General features: G+C 38.2%; 1 protein-coding gene across 11 annotated transcripts in view; it reads right to left on the bottom strand.

Moving 5' to 3' along the window:
- The window catches only part of PARD3 (par-3 family cell polarity regulator), a 670,322-nt gene extending 667,138 nt beyond the window's left edge, over nucleotides 1–3,184 (bottom strand). For 9 of the 11 annotated variants that reach the window (XM_031939686.1, XM_031939702.1, XM_031939690.1 and 6 more), the window contains exon 1: nucleotides 2,492–3,184. In XM_031939686.1, the coding sequence (XP_031795546.1) occupies nucleotides 2,492–2,611 (120 nt within the window). In that variant the 5' untranslated portion in view covers nucleotides 2,612–3,184. The remainder of the gene's footprint in view (nucleotides 1–2,491) is intronic. The other 2 variants (XM_031939701.1, XM_031939706.1) reach the window with 1 other exon arrangement.
- Nucleotides 3,185–21,621: the final 18,437 nt, after the last annotated feature.

The raw sequence follows: 21,621 nt of genomic DNA, 5'->3' as shown, positions 1-21,621 counted from the left end.
TAAATTAACACAAAGAGAAGTTTGGCATAACTGTTCTGCAATTCTCCAAGACTAAGTTGCTGAGAAAGCACACCTATATTAGTAGAGAAAGACTCTTCATTCACTAATTCTCAATACTAATGAAATCAAAGGTCTAATATCTCTACTGAGTAAATAAAGCCTTTAATAAATTGTAGAAAAAGCAGGGAAGATAGTTCTTATTGTGCTTCTGTTGTGATTTGAGGGATTTTTTTCATAACAAATTTAATGTCAATAAAAATTATTTTTAAGATAAGGGTTAATAACTTCAAGTTTCCCTTTTTGTCCTATGTAGAGATTAGCTTGCACATAGTTGTTGGCACTTTGTGTTAAGCTGTGGTATGTTTATTAGGCTGTGAACTCCTAGAGCACAGGGTTTGTCTTTTGAAATTCACTGTATCCCTAGTTCTTAGCACAATGGCTAGTAGTTTTAAAATGTTGACTCATCTCAACTAGAATTCTACAGCATCTAAGCTTTGATTGAAATCTTCCTGTTCTTTGTCACCTGAAATTCATAAAGAAGCACCAACCAGGAATAATTAAACAAAATCCTAAATAAAGAAATATTGCTAGAATTAAAATTTTCTAACAAAAAATCTTTATTGAAAGACTTTGTTTTAGAAGACATAGCCTCAAATGCTCAAGGTAAAATTCAGTGGGAATTTCATCTCAAATACACAGACATTCTAATCAATATAACAAAAATTACTTTCCTGATACATTCTTAAGAAACTTAGTTTATTTGAAACAATGTCTCAACACACCCAAAGAAATGGAAACTCTAACTCCTAAGCAAAGCAGTCAGATACCATATGGAAATGGTTCCAAGAAAGTATTTGGAGAAGGTTTCATGGAAGATCTTTTTAAACAAGTATTTAAGTTTTCAAAGTAACACTTCAAGAGATAGTCATAATCAATCTTGGGGCTCTCTGTCCACTAAAACATCTTTAGAACAATTCTAAAAGTCCTGGTCTCCATATATGTAGCAATCATTTCTGACAGAGAGGACAGTGACTCAAGGGGCAATCTGCTTGTGATTAACCCATCACCCAATCAAGAAGGCCCAAAACACCCAAAACCCGCCCCCTCCCCCATCTCCAGAAGGAGGAGGGGAAGTTTCTCAATTCAATATAATTCATATACTTTTGAAAAATTCATTTTTCAAAAAGAGAACTATAGTCCAGAAAGAAATGTATGACATTCTTTCATATAGACAAGAATTAAACACTAAAAAACACAAAATGTCCACATTTCATTCTCTCTGCCTCCAGGGCCTGGAAGAAGTGGGAGGCCTGGGGCTGGATTTCAACTGTGTGCAGTAACTATTGCCCAGGAAAGAGTAATCAAAGTGAAAGCTTTCGTGGCAGTGTTTAATATAGGGCTTTTCCTCCTCTTTTTTTTTTTTTTTTTTTTTTTTTTTTTTAATACCAACTTGGCTTTGTGTAGCTCTGGAAATTAGTTGAAATAATGAGCACGAGGTGAAACATCTTTCCACAACAATCCCAGTAACTCAGGGGCGCGCGCGCGCGCGCGCACACACACACACACACACACACACACAGCCATGTTGCACACCGCGGTTTGCGGTATATACTATTGTGGCTATGTGTAATCAGTACCCCAGAAGGAAAAAATCATAGACACACAGTGGGCCCTCCACCTCCGCCCTTTAAAAGGGAGTGGGGGTGGGGTAAATGGAAAGGAGTAATCTTAACTTTCTTCCTACAAAGAAACTGAACAGCTGGGAAAGAAGGGGAGCCCCAGCACCACACACACCGCAAGGATGACAAAAAGTTCAGGCTTAAACTACCCAAGCTCTCAGATTTTCCCCCACCTCCAATTCCCCAAATGCACAAGCGAAGAAGGAGGGAAAAAAAAAAAAAACGCCCAGCTGGATGGTAAGAGTGCAACAGCAGCAGCAGCAGCAGCAGCAGCCGCAGCCATATTCGGTTAAGGCTCTCCAAAGCCCGGCTCCTCTCCGAGGCGGGCATACTCGCATGCAGTCAGTCACACACACACACACACACAAAACACACACGCTCCCTGCCCCCAGGCCGGGACAATCCAGCCGCACTAGAAACTTTCCAGTCTGTCAGGCAACTGTGGGGAGCCAGGGAAGAGGTGGTGGAGGTAGAAGGAAGGAGCACGTAGGTAGGAGCGAATCCAGGCTCTCTCTCCACTGCTCCTCTGGTCTCCCTCAAGCGCGAGCCCCCGGCTTTCTCCCACTGCCCCATCCCCTTCCTCCGGACCCGGCACTTCCCCTGCCTCTCCTCGGTTTCCCCCTCCTTTCCCTTTCCAGGAAGCGCCATATTGATCCCGGGCGCCCTCTCCTGCGTCTTCTTCCTCCTCCTCCTCCTCTTCCTCCTCCTCTTCCCTCCCCCCTTCCTTTCTCTCCCTCATCTCCTCCGGCTCCACTCACACACCCAGCCGACGGCGAGCCTCCCTCTTTCCCCGCCACCCGCCTCAGCCTCACCTTGGCGATGGCCTTCTTGTAACGAGTCACCGCTTGTTCGATGAGGTTGGAAACTTTCATATTCCCATCTCCACACGGTACGACCACCCGGGTCCGCCCGAAACACACGGTCACTTTCATGCTGCCGCTGTCGCAGCCGCCGCCGCGGTCCCTCCGCTCTGGTCTCTGGGGGCCCCCTCCCTCCTCCCCAAACCCCCTCCCCAAAGCGACAACTCCGCGGGAGGAGGAGGAGGAGGAGGAAAAGGAGGAGGAGGCGGTGTAACGTCTCCGCCCAGTGCAATGTTGTGGCACACAGTTGCACGGTGTGAGCGTGTGTATGTGTGTGTGTAAGAGAGAGCGAGCTGCGGGACTGAGCCCGGGGGAGAGGAGGGGTCGGGTGAGCTTGGGTGGGGGTGGGGGAGGCTGCACAACAGGCGCTTCCCGAGCTCAGCGGGGAGAGCCGGCGAGCGCGCTAGAGGAGCGGAGACGCTGCCGGCGCGGGCGGCCCTTAGGCTGGCATGCTCAGCGCGGCGGCGGCGGCGGCTGCCTCTCTTCCACTCGCTCGCTCCCCAGCCCCGAGAGGCTCGCTCTCCCTGCCTCTAGCCACCTGTTCGGTGTCTCCTGCGCGCTCCTTCCAGGCGGCGGCGGCTGCTCCTTAAGCTGCTCGCACCCACTGCTGCTCGGCGAGGAGGGAGGGAATGGAGAATGGGGGGAGGAGGAGGGGATGAAGGGGGAGGAGGAGGAAAAGGAGGAGGAGGAGAAGGAGGAGGGACGAGAGGCACAAAACACTCGCTCACATGCAGAAAGGGAGAGAGCAGAGCAACTGACTCCCCGCCATGGAGGAAGAGTGCATTGCCTCAACCCCGGTTAAACTGAGTTCCCGCTCCCCTCCAGCACACCCCTTCAGGGCAGGAGGAGGGTGGTTGGGAGTGGATGGGATGGATGAGAAATTGTAGGTGCTTTTTTCTTTTCCCCCTTTAGCCCTCTATCTCCTCTGCAGAGCTGGGAGTAAGGAAAAGCCCATCTGCGCGTAGGAGACAGAAGTACGCGACAGGGATCTAGCTAGAGGGGTTACCCATCCAAACTGGAACTTCCTACGGATCCTGGAGCTTGACTCCAATCCATTTTTAAGCCGTCACGCCAGCCCGGTCCACCTTTCTCCTCTCCGAAGGATTTTCGAAGCTCTATTCCCTTATCCCCCGCTTCCCCTAAAGGTTTTTTTTTTTTCCCCCTCTCCCGGATAACCCAGCCCTCCCGATCCCAGCTGAAGTCGACCTTCAACATTTCTTTATTTTGTCGCTTTTAAATCCTTTCCAAGAACCGGAGTGTTTCATGAGCAAATGTCCTGTGTGTCTTTGAGTGTGTGTGTGTGTGTGTGTGCGTGTGTGTGTGTGTACACATATTGTATGCTACAGGGGAGAATGTTTTTAAAACAAGTTCTCGCCTGTGGATCAGCACAAAGATGCTTAACTATGTTCCACGGACATCCCTTCCCCACACTAGGGTTTTTTTCCTCAACACCCAGAACCACTGGCCTCCAGGATAGTCATGTCTCTGACTGACAAAAGTCTTCCAGAGACAGTCCTGCCGCTTCAGTGAAAGGCCCTAGCTAGCAGTCAGGTTCCCAGAGCAAAAACCAATCTTCTGTGATTCCTGGTAGGGGAAGCATTGGAAGCTTCTATCCTGGCCAAACCTTTTCCTGAGGTTACTATTTAATTTAAATGTTTCCAGTGACTCTGCCTTGACCCTTTTCTTCAACCTAATACATAAGTTAGTCAACGTCAACGATTCCAATGCTTTTTAAAAAACTGCAATATAAACAATCCAAGTACAAATCTATGAACCTAATGTACTTGAAGTGCCTTTAGGGAGAAGATGTGCAAAGCCATCCAAATGCTCTGCTAAACCTTTCCTAGCCACTTAAATATCTGGAAGAGACAAGAGCTAATGTAATATGTTACTCTGTGATATTGAGACTTTTTAAAGAGCATGGACCGCATTCAAGAATATATGGAAACATTGTATAAATATCATGTTTCAGCTTAGATAATAGACTAAGATTTCTTAATAAAGAGTTTCGTTTAAGGAAAAGCAAAAATGCTAGAGGAGATTTTTTTTTTTTTTTTTTTTTTGTCTCTCAAAAGCTAATATAATTTCATTTATTACTAGGAGATATAGAGGGAATTCAAATTTCCATGAAGCTGGTGCATGAAAATAAGAATATTCAATAAGAAAATAAAAATAATTTTGGACCTTCAGGATATCACATTAAATTTTACAGTGCTTTGCCAATATACTCATTTATCTTCCATACCAACTTGTTGAGATACTCTAAGGATTTCATATAGACAGATTAGCAGAGAGGTTAAGTAATGGGCTCAAGGTCACAAAGAGAGCTAGAAGGAGAGACAGAAATAGAATCCAGGTTTCTTCCCATCTATCCAGAAACAGAAGAGGTTCATTTACATTAGTATTCTATTTGCAACATTAAATATCTCTAACAATAGTTTTTTTAATGCATTGCACATATCACAGCTTACAAAGAAAATTTTCTTGTTTCTTCTATAGCTGATTTGTTGAAATTGACAATATGTAGAACTTGCTATTTATTATCAAAACCAGTGCATCTACAATGGAATTAACCTAATAAACCTAATAAACTAATATTAATAATCATGACCCTTTTTTGCTTTTCAGTAATTGGGGGGGGGATTCCAGTTTTGATTTAAGTTCTTTCAAAAACATTATTTCAGCCTTAAATAATGGAGATGCTCCATCAGCGAAGCAGAAAACAAGCTCTGGCATATCCTACCAACTTTTAGTATTGGCTTGGTGACAGACTAAATGTTGTCTAAGAACCAGTCCAGCTAAGTTCAGAGAAGTTCATCACCAGAAGATTGGCCACTAGATGATCTTTTAAAGTCACAGGACATTATGACTATCACTCTGAAGAACAATAAAGATTAGGAGATAGGGACAGCTAGTTAGTATAGTGAATAGAGCATTAGCCCTAAAGTCAGCAGGACCTGAGTTCAAATCTAGCCTCAGACTTATGTTAACACTTCCTGGCTGTGTAACCCTGGGCAAGTCAATTAAATCCAATTGCCTCAGCTAAAAAAAAAAATAGGGCATGGTGTACAAACACTACTGAAATCTTGAATTCTTGATATATCAAGGTAAATTAATAAAGCAGAACCATAATCTAAATAGTTTTAAAATAAGTACTTTTAGCTAGATGAAATGTTGATCAGTCAGTATCCTTTTACAAAGATGGAACCTGTGGCACAAGGTAATTAAGCAGTTTAACCAAGATTAGAAACCAGATTTCTTATTCCCATTCTAGTTCGCCTACTAATAAACAAACCAAAGAGGAAAAAAAAAAACTTTGGGGATGACAGGACCTCAATGTCTAGTTTATACCAGTTCCTTACATCCTCATCATCTTGATCAATATAATCTGGGCATATTCTATCTTGTCTATGTTATTTATAAAATTTTCTCTAAACTGAACACAATACTCAGATTTAACCATAGCAGAGGACATTAGGAATATGACCTCTTCCTATAGATAGATATAGATATTTAGATATGTGTATATATAAAACAAAATCTTTCGTTTTAAAAAGTTCTCTACGTCTAATTCATTTTAACATTTGTAAAACACTTACCACCTTTCCAAGTAGACAATCTGATCTGAAACTCACAAAGACTATATGAGGCAGAAACAAACTATTTAGAAACAAAAAGAATAAGTGCTTTATCCAAGGTCAAACAACTAGTATGTGGTAAACTGAAACCCAGTATCTCTGACCATTAAACTAAAGCTTTCTTTACCATACTGTATTGCATGTCATAAAATGTTAGATACTTTCAAATGCCTTGAATAAAAGTAGTCTTATAAAAGTTCACTGGATACAATAAATTTAAAATTATACTCCATCACTTTTCATCAGGAAAACCAGTTTTATCCGGTCAACCCTCTGATCCATAAAATGTTAAGCTTAACCATTACCACTAATATTTCTGATAAGATAAGCAGAATAAACAAGTCCCAGAAGACCATAATTCTCTTAGTAATTTAGCCCTTCAAAAACATTAAATCCAAATTCCCAAATCTTGAGTATCACATATATAACTTTAAAGTTTAAAAAAAAAAGTCTTATCTCAAGCCAAACGCTATTTGACATTTACATTATTGCAAGCTCACTTTGAAAATCTCTTGGGCTTTGATATTTTAGATCAAAAAGTTAATATTCTCCAAACTAAGCAGAAATCTACTGATCATTTTACCTCATCTGCAAATGGGCAGTTGTCCAAATGTGGGTCATAATTTAACTATATAAAATCACATTCATGTTTATTAACATAGCAGAGAAGACAAACACTAGAGGATGATAATTGATTAGGTGACAGTCATTTGTGCCAAGAGGTCCATAAGCAGGCTTAGAAACAAACATTGGAGGTTGGAGAGGCAGGAAGGAACAATAGAATTTGGCCAAAAAAAGAGACAATGCAGCTATTCCTGGTGTACTTAAGATTCCCTCAGTGAAGAGATGCATATACTAATGCACTATTGATAGAATAATGAATTAGTTCAAACATTTTAGAAAACGATTTGGAATTACACTTAAAAAACAATCAAAATATCCACAACATTTGACAGAAAGATTTCCTTGTGAGATATATACTTTAGGAGGTCAATAACAAAAAGAAAGGCCCCAAAACTTTTATAGCAGCACCTTTTAAAGTACAAAAAAAAAAAAAAAAAAAAAAAAAACCCAACTAGACATGAAGTAGTTTCCCATTAGTGAGGAAAGGCTAATAGAATATTTCTTTGACATAAGAATGAATAAAATGAACAAGAGAAACATAGGAAGATTTGTATATAAAGCAGAACCAGGGAAACAACATGTGAAATGACTACAACAATGAAAATGGAAAGAACAACAAAGCAATTGAAAACAACTATTTGAATTTATAATAATGAAGCTTTGCTCCAAAACATAATTATAACAAGATACTTCATTCTGCTTTTTGTAGAGTTGAGGGCGAGGATGAATGTGGTTGTGGAAAATCTATAGGGTCCAAATTTTTTGATGTCTTAGTTAGTTTTATAGAACTCCCTTCACTTTTTTTATGCTTTATTATACTAGGTAACAAGGTCATATACTGAGAGACATTGATATAGAACCTAAAGATATCCATAAAACTTTATCTTAAATTACTTGACAAAATTTTGCCAGGAATATTTTTTAAAAGAATTAGGTAAGATTCATTGTAACAAGGAAACACAGCTGTCAATCATTTGGGGTCCCTAGATATTTTCCTTCACATGTGTATTTGGTTGTCCTTCTGGCTCACAATTCTTTCCAGAGAGGAATACAAGAGGGAGTGTTCTATGTATGTCCTCCACAGCTGTAGCTATATAGCTAACAGCCTCAAGGTTGTGGTGCAATTAATACAGTAGGGAGTGGCCCATGATGAGTCTGTTGCTTCAGGCTCAGTAAAAGCTGTATACAAGAATAGTGCCTTCAAAAACCCCTCCTGTCCATCGAAAAGTGCCAGCAGGAGTTAGTACAAGATGTTATGGATGGTTCTCTTATTAGCCTATCAGGACATCCTTTATGGAACTACAAACAAATACCACAGATAATATCCCTATTTCTTGGAGTTAAAAAGAAACTGGGATTATTTAGTCCAACCTATCCCTGAATAAAAATTTCCTCTACAGTGTTCCTCAACAAATGGTCATTCAGCCTTTGCTTGAAGTCTTCTAGTAAGGAGGAATCTGGTACTTAAGAAAGTAATCCATTCCACTTTAGGACAGCTGTTTGAAAATTTTTCCTTATATTGAGTCCTGATCCACTTTTCTGAGATTTCTAGCTAATTCCACCTAGTCATGGCATCAGACGACAAGAAGAAAAAAAATATCGAATCTGTATTCTACATTTCATGCTTCAAATATTTGAAGGAAGTTATGTCCTCCCTGTCTTGTCTTCAAACTAAACATCCTGATTTCTTCAACTGATCCTCCTATGGTATAATTTGAAATCCCTTTTATCATTTTGGTCAACCTTTCTTGTATACTGTCTAGTTTATGAATAACCTTCCTAAAATACAGTCTAGAGAACTGAATGAAATACTCCTGGTGTGGTCTGACTAGACAGAGTTTGCTTGGGCTCTTACCATATTATGTTGTTGATTCATTGGGTTTGCTGTTTATGAAAATCCTCAGATCTTTTTCAACGTATTCCAGTCATTTCTTCCTGACCTAATACTTTATAAGGCTGGTTTTTTTGAACCCATATATGAGTTTGTTGTCACCAGACACTTGGTAGGAATTTATTGGTTCAGTAATTTAGGTCATGTCTGACTCTTTGTGACCCTATTTAGGGTTTTCTTAGGAAAGATGATGGAGTAGTTGGCCATTTCTTTCTCCAGCTCCTTCTACATATAAGGAACTGAGGCAAACAGGATTAAGTGAATTGCCCAGAGTCACACCTAGTAAATGTTCAAGTCCATATTTAAACTCAGAAAGAGACATCTTCCCAATATGAGGACGGTGCTTTATCCACTGTACTACCTAGCTGCAAGCATAAGACAACATTTATCTCCATTAAAAAAAAAAAAATCACGATATCAGATATCTCCCAAAGTTCTAGCAGGTAAAGATTTAAAAATCATAACAATATCATTCACCAGGTTAGTTGTTGGTCATCTGCAAGTTAAGTATTTTCCATCTGTGTCTTTATTCAAGTCATTGATAAAATTGTCATATAGCTCATGATCAAAAACAAATACCTGGAGTATTCCACTAGAGACCTTCTTCTAAGTTAATAGTTAATAGCCATTAACTTCTAGGTTCAGATCATTTAATCATTTCTAAATCTATCTAACCATACTGTCTCTCCCATTTTGTCCCTAGAATGAGAAATTTTGTTAAGGGCATTGCTAAAAACCTAGGGAAACCATATGCAGTACCCCCTTTCTCTTTGCTACCTCTCCCTCCTCACATCTATTAACTATTCAATCTGAGGGAAGAGTAGTGAATAAAAATGATGAGGAACTGAGTCAAACTGAAGCAAGAGATGTTATGATATGTTCAGGAAGAAATGAGTGAAAGGACACTGGTGGCAGTGTTCCTGGAGGAAACCACATGCCAATGATAAGCTGAGGGCAATTGAGGTGAAAGATCCCCACCAAAAACCAAACTACTAACTATCTCAGATCTCATTTTGTACCAAATGCTACATCCCATGTTCTCATGCTGTGGGGAAGCCAAAACTCTAACTCCATGACTTCTGCATCTATACATGACATCTAGGACTAAAGGAAGTATAAACTGAACCTCTGGAAGATTTTGCTCCATTGTTACTAAGTCATCAATAAAGTGACCCACATATGTGCTAGAACTCCTAAATCCTAATTAATCCCATGTTTAAGAATCATCAAGGGTCTTGAAAGTGGCAGACTTACAGGCACTTGATAGGAATTTATTGGTTATTATTTTGCATTTTGTGTCCTTGTTATTAAGGGCAAATAGGTGACACAGGGGATGGAGTGCCAAGCCAGTACTCAGGAAGACCTAACTCCAAATTTGGGTTCAGACATTTAATAGCTGTTTGGTCCTAGACAAGTCACTCAACCCTGTTTGCCTCAGTTTCCTTATCTATAAAATGAGTTGGACAAAGAAATAGTCAACCATTTGCCACAAAAAAATGCCAAATGGGGACACAGATGAATTGACTGAACAACAAACCACCACCTTGTTATCAAATAACTATTTATTTACTTATTGTTACATGCAAAATGCAAAATGCTGTCTACAACATTCCATCAGGTGTGTCTGTTTGTGTGGGAAAACAACTCTATTATGCCAAGGACATGACTAGTACTCATTGAAATAGAGTACATTCAAAATTGAGGTGGGGTTAGCTAATGGGTAGAATCTTGGAACTAAGTTTTGGCTGGTGAATTCCAGTGGTGCTGTCCCCGAGTGAGAGGTGGAGCTGAGGGGTAGAAATTTTCAAACAATCTGGTAACTGTGGAGACTGTGGCAGTTAGCATAGCTGCCCCAGGGAGAATGAGCAAATTAACAGGGTGAATGTGAGGCTCCCCAATGAGCAGCTATCAATGCCACCTGATAATTAAATATATCTATAAATTCCATTGATCATTAGTCTTATAAACTTATATATATATATATATATATAAAAAGAAAATCGATCAATCTTATGTATTGGTCTTGATAAAGTCGTACAGAGCCTCTGTGATCAGCATTTCCCTTTCTAGATGTTCACTAAATAGTCTTCTAATAAAAGTCTTAAATTTTCCCATGTCAAAGTCAAGTTCACAAATCTATAATTTACTATTTGCTTGTCCTTTTGTGAAAATTGTTACAACTGTCTTTCCTATCCTTTGAGAAATGGTGTCTCATATATGGGAAATAGAAAAGAGACATGAACATAATATACAGAGGATTCATGTGAACTTAATGTAAATTAGAAGAATAAATTGGAATCAGACTATAAAGGGTTCTCAATGCCAAAAGAGAAATTTGGTGGTTTCTAAAACTTTTCTTTAGTTTTCTGAGTTGCAGGGACATTCTGGTCTTCCTCTCTTTTTTTCCAGACATTCTTCATTTTCCACTGGGTCTCATCCTTCAACTACTGGAATATATCATTTTCCCTCATCTAGCTGTGGAAAACTTATTTGTCTCTGCCTCTTCCACCTCCTTATTTAGTAATTTACATTTTTCTGAAAATTTGTATTCAGACATTGCTCTTAACATACTATGTGGTTTTTCCATACCACAGCAGAGCAATAACAATTAAGTATCTTGATTAAATTGATTTTAGAGGTCTTGAGGGTCTAAACTTGAGTGGAAGCATGAGTCCCATGAGGTATGCTTCCAAGAAAATAACTGCCAATAAGCATGAGCCCAAATCCATTAAATGTGTAAAGAATGAAGACCCATGGGGATGGGATCTACTTAAGGGGTCCCAACTCCAGGATCACCTGGCCAAAGCTCATGTACCAGTTGAGGATCCAAGTAGAATACCCAAATCCTGTTGCTCTCTGCTCCAATCATAGTGCGGGGCGGGTGGGGGTGGGGGAATATCTTAAAGCTTGTTTTTAATTCATTCTATAGCTAGCCCAAGAGGGACTAACCAAGTCCCTACTAGACAGATGCACAATGTTCATTCAAATTTGCTCAGGTATAAGACAGTTTTTTTATTTCTTCCATCACAAAAGAAATGCTTACCATAAAAAAGATGTCTAAATATGCAATGACAAATGCTTAAATATAAAATGGTAACCTATCATTCTTATACTTTCCCAGAAGGCTGATAATTTTAAAATCAAAATGTGAAATACTTTGTGGGAATGCTGAACAGAAATTTTACTCTTACTCCGGGTTTGTACTGTCCAAGTACTTCACTCAAGGTCTATGTATCTGGCAAACCAGGGTAAGGCAAATGGTATCCTTCTCATAATAGTAATATTTTCTCCTAAAAATTTGTTTTTTAATTTTTTCTGTTATTTTGAACTTGACAAACACCAAAAAAACAAGAACATTCCATGTTAAAAAAAAAAAAAAATACTTGTAAATGAAAATGTAAATCTTATCTTTTTCTTTTGTAGGGATTTTTTAAAGTATAGTTGAAATTCAGCATAATAGTTCCCAAATTATGTTATTCATCTGTTTTTCTCTGAAACTCTATTTGTTCTGTTAACGTCTCAAAATATTTTTTTCCTACTTTCCTTTTTTTTCATATTTCTTTTTCTCTGTATCACTATCACAAAATTCCCATGCCACCTAATTATCTCCTCACTGAAAACAAACACCTTCCTATATAACAAGTTAGCAACAAAACAGATCTACATATTGAACTTATCTAGAAAAATGTGTCTCATTCTGCACATCTGGCCCATCACCTCTGTGTCAAGGATTAGTTATTACATTTCATCCTTAGTCCTCTGAATTTATATTTGGTCAATTCATTAAATATAGTTCTTAAGTTCCCAGAGTTGGGTGTTTTTTTCCACAATATTTATAGTCATTATTAAATTGTTTCCTGATTTTGTTCACTCTGCATAGTCTGATAAGATATAAATCTTACCAGATTTCTCTGAGATCATTCCTTTCATTATTTCTTATAATATAATATTATCCTATTGCTCCCACATATCATAATTTGTTTAGCTATTGGTCAATTGATGGATATCCTCTTTAGTTTACAAATCTTTGCTAGAACAAATTCTTAAAGCTGAAAGTTTGACTCAGTTTCAGGGTTTCCCCAAATTGAGATTGACTTCTAGAAAAGCTAGATGGGACTCTTCTAGAAAGGCTTTTGCTATGAATACTTTTGTACATGTGTAAGATTACTCTCCCTCTTTTATCCCTTCAAGTATATGATAGTATTTTTTTTTATCAAATTGTATGCATAGTTTATAGATTTTTGAGGTATAATTCCAAGTTGCTTCCCAGAACTCTAAGAAGTTGTTTTAGAAATCACCTCCTGAGTGGATTTCTTTGACAAAGAGACCTAACTCAGTTTCAGTTGATCAATGATGGACAGAAGCAGCTACACCCAAAGAAAGGACACTGGGAAATGAATGTAAACTGTTTGCATTTTTGTTTTTCTTCCTGGGTTATTTCTACCTTCTGAATCCAATTCTCCCTGAGCAACAAGAGAACTTTCGGTTCTGCCCACATATATTGTATCTAGGATATACTGCAACATATTTAACATGCTTGCCATCTAGGGGAGGGAGTAGAGGGAGAGAGGGGAAAAAATCAGAGCAGAAGTGAGTGTAAGGGATAATGTTGTAAAAAAATTACCCTGGCATAAATTCTGTCAATAAAAAGTTATTATAACTTAAAAAAGAAAGAAAGAAAGAAATCACTTCCTGCTAGACAACCAACAAAGAGACCTGGATTTCTTAAACTCAGGTTTCTCCTAGAAACTAGAAACATTCATTTGAGGGTTCATTCATCATCAGTGCTTAGAGAAACACAAAATCAAAAGAGGCTTCCAGAGTTTGGAGATCTAGTCTTATACCCACCTAGATGAGTATATGCTTTCACCACCATCTGCAAACAGTAAATGCATCTTCTTTCCTACCCTCAGCCCATCCAGGAAATTCTAGAGAGAATTATGACATTCGCAACCAATGTGGGGAGTGGGAGTGGGATTATAATATAATAAAGTTGTTTCTCTTCTTAAAAATCTTCTTAATGGATAATTTTTTGTTTGCATCTTTTGCATGACTTACCTCAGGCATGAAAACCAGGGAAACAACCAGGAACCTCATCTTTTCCTTTCAGCAAGAGATCAAACCATGATCATGGAGCCAATGGAAGGGATGAAGGTACATAATAATAATAATAGCTAGCATTTATAGAGTACTTTGAATTTTGCATTTTGTCTTCAAAACAATCCTGAGAGATAGGTGCTATCATTATCTCCACTTTACAAATAAGGAAATTGAAAAATTGAGAGACTTACCTAGGAACACACAGCTAGTAAGTGCCTAAAGCTAGTTTTGAACTCAGATCTTCTTGATCCCAGGCTTAGTACCCATCCATTGTACCACCTAGATACCTCTTATGTGAATCAGTTAGTAACTGGAAGTGGCTAAGGCATATCCATAACCCTACCATAAATGCCCCAGAGAGAGCAGATCAGAGTATGCTTCTATTACAGGTAGCAATGTGGGCTGGCACATGAGAAGCATACATTTAGAATTATATAAGTTTGAAAGGAGTGAACTAGAATGGAGAAAGCACTTATTAAGGGCCTGTTATATATCGGGAACTGTAATAAGAACTTTACAAATATCACCCCATTTGATCTTCATAAGGATCCTGTAAAGCAGATGCTATTATTCCCATTTTTATAGTTAAGCAAACTAAGTCTGAGAGAAATTAAATGACTTGCCTAGGACCACAGAGTTAGGAAGTATATGAAACTGGATTTGAATCAGGTTTTTCTACCTCTAGGTCTGGTGCTCTGTAGTAATAGTAGTAGTATTAATATTGCTAGTAGTTGTTTTTGTATTGGTGGTAGTAATGGTAGTAGTTGTAACATTAGTACTGGTGGTAATAGTTGAGGTGTATGGACTGGTCAGGAAGGACAGAGGATATATCTCTGGTGTGAGGGCACCAGAGCCCTTTTCAGAGCTGCTCATCTACTACCTTTCACCTCTCACCTGCGACTCCAAGAAGTTGTAGCACGCACAGCAAACACACCCCAGTAAAATCATCTCAGTAGATGGGCTAACCCAGGTTGAGAGTAACCAATGGAATTTGAAATGAAGGATGAACGTCATTAGTTGCGAAGGTTTTCTGGAGGCAGACTTAGTCTCATTTGAAATAAATAATTACTCCAAAGTGCAGCCAGCTGGTAAAAATGCAAACGTTTATTTCTCCTTCCTCCGGGTTAGCCTAGAGACCTATCTCTCTTGCAGCTTTGTCCTTGGCTCCTGCCTCTGCTTTCTTCAGCCTCCAGCCAGCACCAAGCTGGAAGATGCAATGAATCTCTCTTGCCTCGAAGATAGGGTGTATAGGCTTTCTTCCAGAGTCTCTCTTTCCCAAGTCCCACAAGAAGAACTAAGCCCAAGCTTCAAAAGCTCCCTAATACATGTGATCTCCCAAAGGTTAACTCCGCCTTCTGGAGGGAGAGGGATTCTGGGTTATCTCCCAGAGTGCTCTCTGGCCATAAGGGAGGTGTGAATTCTGACTAAGCCCTACACGTGTGAACTCCATTGAGTACTTAGATACTTATGAGCTCTCTAAAGGCAATACACAAGCATTGTTCAATCAATTCTACTTAGTACCTTGTTTCAAGTTTTGGCCCAAAATAACTCTTTCTAAGATTAAATTCACTCCAATGGCTTAACAGTTTGTAAAAGATTCCAACAATTAGTGGTAGTGAAGGTGGTAGTAGTAGTAGTAGTAAGTAGTAGTAGTAGTAGTAGTAGTAGTAGTAAATATTAAGGCAAAACAGATGGGCATCATCTAGGTCTTAGAAAGGTTTTCTTTGGTAATTTTATGAAAGTATTGGCCCTTCATGTGATAATATAATCTGGGCTATTGGAAGGTATGTCTTGAACATCACCAGGATATCATTAACAGCTACTGACAAGTAGCTGATGGCCACATCTGAGATAGTAAACTCTCCAGGCAGTAAGAAGTCAAGGCTGATGATGGAAAAGGCAGGTTTATATTAGTGGGGCCTGCAATCTAGAACACTTTCTATAAAAGGGGCCTGTTCACTGCTGGACCTGGTCATTCACAAAAGAGCAGTCACTACCAGAGCCAGTAAGAATTCATTATATTTCTGGTTTTCTCTGAAGTTTCACGTTCCTTGTTGGGTGATTCATTTATCCTACCTGAAGCCTTACTTGATTTCTCCCAGTTTTTAGGGGCCTCCTCTCCATTATTTTGTATCTATTTTGCTTATACTTCTAGGTGTGTGTGCCAGGAAAGTGCAAATTACTTAAGTAACAGAAATCTTTTATATACCCAATGCCTAGCACAGTACCTTTTAAAATTATTTATGTATTTAAAGCTTTTTATTTTCAAAATATATACATGAATAATTTTCAACATTCATCCTTACAAAACCTTGTGTTTTAATTTTTTCCCTCCCTTTCCCCACCCCCTTCCTTAAATGGCAAGGAGATGGCTATGTGAGGTATTCTTGTTCAATAACAAGCCTAGTTCTTTAGACCTTGCCTTCTCTCATTGGCTTAGAAGTCTCAGATTCAGCCATATTTTAGCCACTCGCTGTCAGGAGCTCCCTGCATAGATGTGAACTTTGGAAAAGCACTGCATGCTTTAGCTCTCTTCTCCTTCCTTTTCTCCCCCTGCTCCAGTCTCCATGGATACAGTTTTCCTAAACAGCACCTTCAGGGACTCCTAGACTGTAGTTCACCTTCCCAAAAGGATAACTCTGCTATCATTAACCTATTATATTCCAGGGTGTAGACACGGACTATTATAGGGCCCTTGGAAAAGAAAACCACAGGGTACTTTGTATTTAGTGTTCTGCTCTGGAATAAGTGACTAAACTCTCTTTTTCCTGCTTTCTCTTAAGCCCATCCTTATGTCTCTAATCAAGAAATGGTCTTCTCTATGCCTAAACAGATCATCCAGACTATGCCTAGAGGGCTATCAAACTGTGCCGGTTGATCGAGCAATGTCTCTACTGGGGCCTGTAATCCAAAGAGATCTTAATGGAGGCAAAGGGACCCACATATGCAAAAAAATGTTTGTGGCAGCTATTTGTAGTGACAAAGAACTAGAAACTGAGTGGATGCCCATCAATTAGAGAATAGCTGAATAAGTTATAGTATATGAATGTTATGGAATATTATTGATCTATAAGAAACGATCAGCAGGATGATTTCAGAAAGGCCTGGAGAGATTGATGCTAAGTGAAGTGAGTAGAACCAGGAGATTATTGTACATGGCAACAACAAGACTATATGATGATCAATTCTGATGTATGTGGCTCTTTTCAACAATTAGATTTAAGCCAGTTCCAATGAGGTAATGAAGAGAGCCATCTATACCTAGAGAGAGGACTATGGGAACTGAATGTGGATCACAACATAGAATTTTCATTCTTTTTGTTGTTGTTTGCTTGCATTTTATTTTCTTTCTCATTTTTTTTCCTTTTTTGATCTGATTTTTCTTATGCAGCAAGATAATTGTATAAATATATATGCATATATTGGATTTAACATACATTTTTACCACATTTACCATGTTTAACATACATTGCCATCTAGGGGAAAAGGTGTGGGCAAGGGGGAGAAAAATTGGAACACAAGGTTTTGCAAAGGTCAATGTTGAAAAATTAGCCATGTATATATTTTGAAAATAAAAAGCTTTAATTAAAAAAAATAATAATAAACAGATCATATTCCAGAAATGGTAGAATAAGGAAGTGAAGGACTATTGAAATGGATATCCTATTTTCCCCATTTTTTACATTCAAAGGTTCTGATAAAGCCCTCATTTCTAAAGTATATAGAAAATTGATTCAAATTTATAAGAATTCAAGCCATTCTCCAATTGATAAATGGTCAAAGGATATGAACAGACAATTTTCAGATGAAGAAACTGAAACCATTTCTAGTCATTTGAAAAGATGCTCTAAATCACTATTGATCAGAGAAATGCAAATTAAAACAACTCTAAGGTACCACTCTACACCTTTCAGATTGGCTAAGATGATAGGAAAAGATAATGATGAATGTTGGAGGGGATGTGGGAAAACTGGAACACTAATACATTGCTGGTAGAGTTGTGAACTGATTCAACCATTCTGCAGAGCAATTTGGAACTATGCCTAAAGGGTTATCAAACTGTGCATACTTTTTGATACAGCAGTGCTTTTCCTGAGCTGATATCCCAAAGAAATCTTAAAGGAGCGAGAGGGACTTACATATGCAAAAATGTTTGTGGCAGTCCTTTTTGAAGTAGCAAGAAACTAGAAAATGAGTACAAATCAATTGGAGAATGGCTGAATAAGTTATGGTATATGAATGTTATGGGATACTATTGTTCTGTAAGAAATGACCCCAACAGGATGATTTCAGAGTGGCCTGGAGAGACTTACATGAATTGATGCTGAGTGAAATGGGTTGAACCAGAAGATCATTATATGTTATGGGCCAGAACTGGAAATAAGGTGCTAAGTCACTGGAATTGATAGAGACAGTGCTTATGTACTTAGTTCACACCTTTAGAATTCACACCTTTAAGAGAGTTCACACATTAGAGTTCACACCTTTAGAGAGCATATATAGGCTAGGAGTCTTAGGACTGACTTCAGGAGCTTCACAAGTCAGAAACCCACAAGTCCATTCTCTGGGAGGCGGAGTCAGATTCATTCCATTTTCCATCTTTGTGCTGGTTGGAGGGCTTTGGATTCAGAGGGAGCTAGAGGCAGAAGCTGGAAGAGACAAAGGACTAGGGGCAAGAGCTCTTGGAACCAAGGAGAGAAATAGGCCTCTAAGAAAACTAACCAGGCTATTTTGAAGGATACAATAAAGGATTTGGACTTTAATAGCTGGCTGCATTTGAGGTGATTATTACACTGAGCTGAAAATAAGGCTTCTCCCAGAAGCCCCCCAAGAAACCTGCTCACATAGAACAATATATTTTAGAGAAGAGAACATTTCAATTATACACGGCAACGGCAAGATTATATGATGATCAATTCTGAAGGACGTGGCTCTTTTCAATAATGAGATGATTCAGACCAATACCAATGATCTTGTGATGGAGAGAACTTTCTACACCCAGAGAGAGTACTGTGGGAACTGAGTGTGGATCACAACATAGCATTTTCACTCTTTTTGTTATTGTTTGCTTTCATTTTATTTTTTTCTCATTTTTTCTCTTTTTGATCTGCTTTTTCTTGTGCAGCAATATAATTGTATTAATATGTATGCCATATTTAACATATATTGGATTACTTGCCATCTAGGAGAGGGAATGGGGAAAAGGAGGGGGGATTTGGAACACAAAGTTTTGCAAGGATCAATGTTGAAAAATTAGGCATGCATATGTTTTGAAAATAAAAAACTTTGATAATAAAAAAAAAAGAAACTTAAAGACACAAAAGAAAAAAATAAAAAGAAAACATTGTTATGTGCACAGCAGAACATGAGAGGATTCAAAATATGAAAAATAGATTTTTGTTTCAAGAAAGCCTATATAATAAATACTACATATTGTGTGTCCTTTTTTTTTTTTTTGCTTCTTTCTAGGTTTCCCCTTTTTTCCCCCATCTTCCCCCCAAAAGGCTACAACTAAGCACAGATATATGCATATGTATGCGTGTGTGTAGTCACATACATATACATACATTGTATAGATATCTATACACATATATATATACATTCATATACATCTATATAATGCTGCCCTATGCTTTTGTCCTCTGTTTCTCTGAAGATGGATATCGTTCATAAATCTAAGTCTTTCCATATTTTTCTAAATTCACCAATTCATCATTTTCTATACCAAAGCCATATTCCAACCTATTATGATCTACTTATTTTAAATAGTCTAAGACAATATTAATATGGCTGATATATAGTATAGTTCCAATTTTTCTCTTCTGATTCAATCTTGTAATATTCTTCTCTAAAATATAATATTCTCTGAGAGCAGGTTTCTTAAGGGGCTAGGAGCTAAAAGTTCAAATCCTTTATTGTCTCCTTCAAAATAGCCTGGTTAGCTTTCTTAGAGGCCTATCTGTCTCCTTGGTTCCAAGAGCTCTTGCTGCTAGTCCTTTGTCTCTGCCAGCTTCAGCCTCTCTTCCTCCAAATCTCCAGCCAGCACAAAGGTGGAAGTTGGAATGAATCTGACTCCACCTCCGAGAGTGGGCTTGTGTCTCTCTGACTTGTGAATCTCTTGGACTCCATCCTGGTTGAGGCTCCTAGCTTATATATGCTCTCTTAAAGATGTGAATCTTAAAAGTGTGAAAGTGTGAACTCTAATAAGTACTAAGTTCCTTAGTGAACTAGAGAACTGTTAAGTACCATGCTAAATTAGATAATTATTGTCTCTATCAATTCCAGTGACCTAGCACCTTATAAGAATTCTAACAAAATCTATTCTAGCTTTAACTTTCTCTGAGATCAATGATTACTACCCCCTCTTTTTTCCTAATAAATTCAATTCCTGATCATTATCATTATGCTTGTATGTATCTCTAATTTCCTATTCCTGCTGATTGCTTTGCTTTTTTTCTATAGGCTTCTTTGCCTTGCTATTACTTAACATACTTGGCCTCCAAGGATTCCTCCCTTATCTTCTCTCCTTCCTCCTCTCCCCTCCCCCACCCTTTCCTTTCCTCTTTATCTCATTCCTATTAATCTACATACCTTATCCCACACCTTTCTAAACTCTTCCCTATCCCATTCCCTCCTCCTCTTATTTCTTTACAAATTTAAAAGATTCTCATACATATATTTGGCCCATTCCCAATGTGTCAGATTCCAGAACAACCAGCCTCCTCTCCCCCCCTCCCCAGTCTAATTCCTCTGTGTCAGTTCTTCTCCTTGTACCATATTCATATAACATAATTCCTCTTTTTACCTTTTCCTACACAGTGTTACTTTTTGGAATCACATCATGCTCAGCTCTACCCCAATTTTTTCTTTTGAATTATATAGTTACTAATAACAATTTTAGACATTTAGTTTACATTTCCACATATAAAACATAGTTTGTGCTTGAAACTAGTCATTGATGTTTACCTTATACGTCTCTCATATGTCAAATATTCTATTAAATTAAGGTATTTTGCAAAAAAATCCTGAAAGTCTGGCAATTCATTGAATATCCATTTTTTTTTCCCAGTCAGGATTATGTTTAATTTTGCTGGCTATGAATTTTTTTTCTTTTTTTTGCTGAGGCAATTGGGGTTAAGTGACTTACCCAGGGTCACATAGCTAAGAAGTGTTGTGTCTGAGGTTAAATTTGAACTCAGCTCCTCCAGGCTTCAGGTCTAGTACTCTATCCACTATGCCACCTAGCTGCCCCGGGTATGATATTTTTTAATACAACCCTAGTTCTTTTGCTTTTCTATATATACTATTCTAAGACCTGTGGTCTTTAATGTAACCAGTGCTAGTTCTTGTGTGATTCTAATTATGGTTCTACCACATTTGAATTGTTTTTTTCTGGTTGTATGTAATATTTTCCCCTATGTATTTCAGAATTTAGCTATGATGTTCCTATAGGTTTTCCTCATAGGAGCTCTTTCAGGTGATGAACCACTTCTACTTTCTACTTTCCCCTCTTGTTTTAACACTTTTGGACTATTTTCTTTAAATATTTTCTATATTATTGTATCAAGATTCTTTTTTTTTTTTAATCATACCTTTCTGGGAGCCTGATTATTCTTATGTAAGAAAATAACTTCTAAAGTTCATTTTATAATTGGGGTTGGGATCCTGGGCATCTACCAATAAATGTCTACTTTTTTTTTTTTTTTTTGGGCAATTCTCAATCCAGGGTCAACTAATTTAATTTTCAGGTATAATTATTTTTAATAATCAGTTACTAGAACCTTGATCTGCAACACATTTTGGACTTAAATGATCATTGCACTTAGAAT

This window comes from Sarcophilus harrisii, chromosome 5 (genome assembly GCF_902635505.1).
Source record: "Sarcophilus harrisii chromosome 5, mSarHar1.11, whole genome shotgun sequence".
Classification (NCBI taxonomy): Eukaryota; Metazoa; Chordata; class Mammalia; order Dasyuromorphia; family Dasyuridae; genus Sarcophilus; species Sarcophilus harrisii.
Note: the sequence above shows the minus strand (reverse complement) of the source record. Positions and strands in the feature narration are given on the sequence as shown.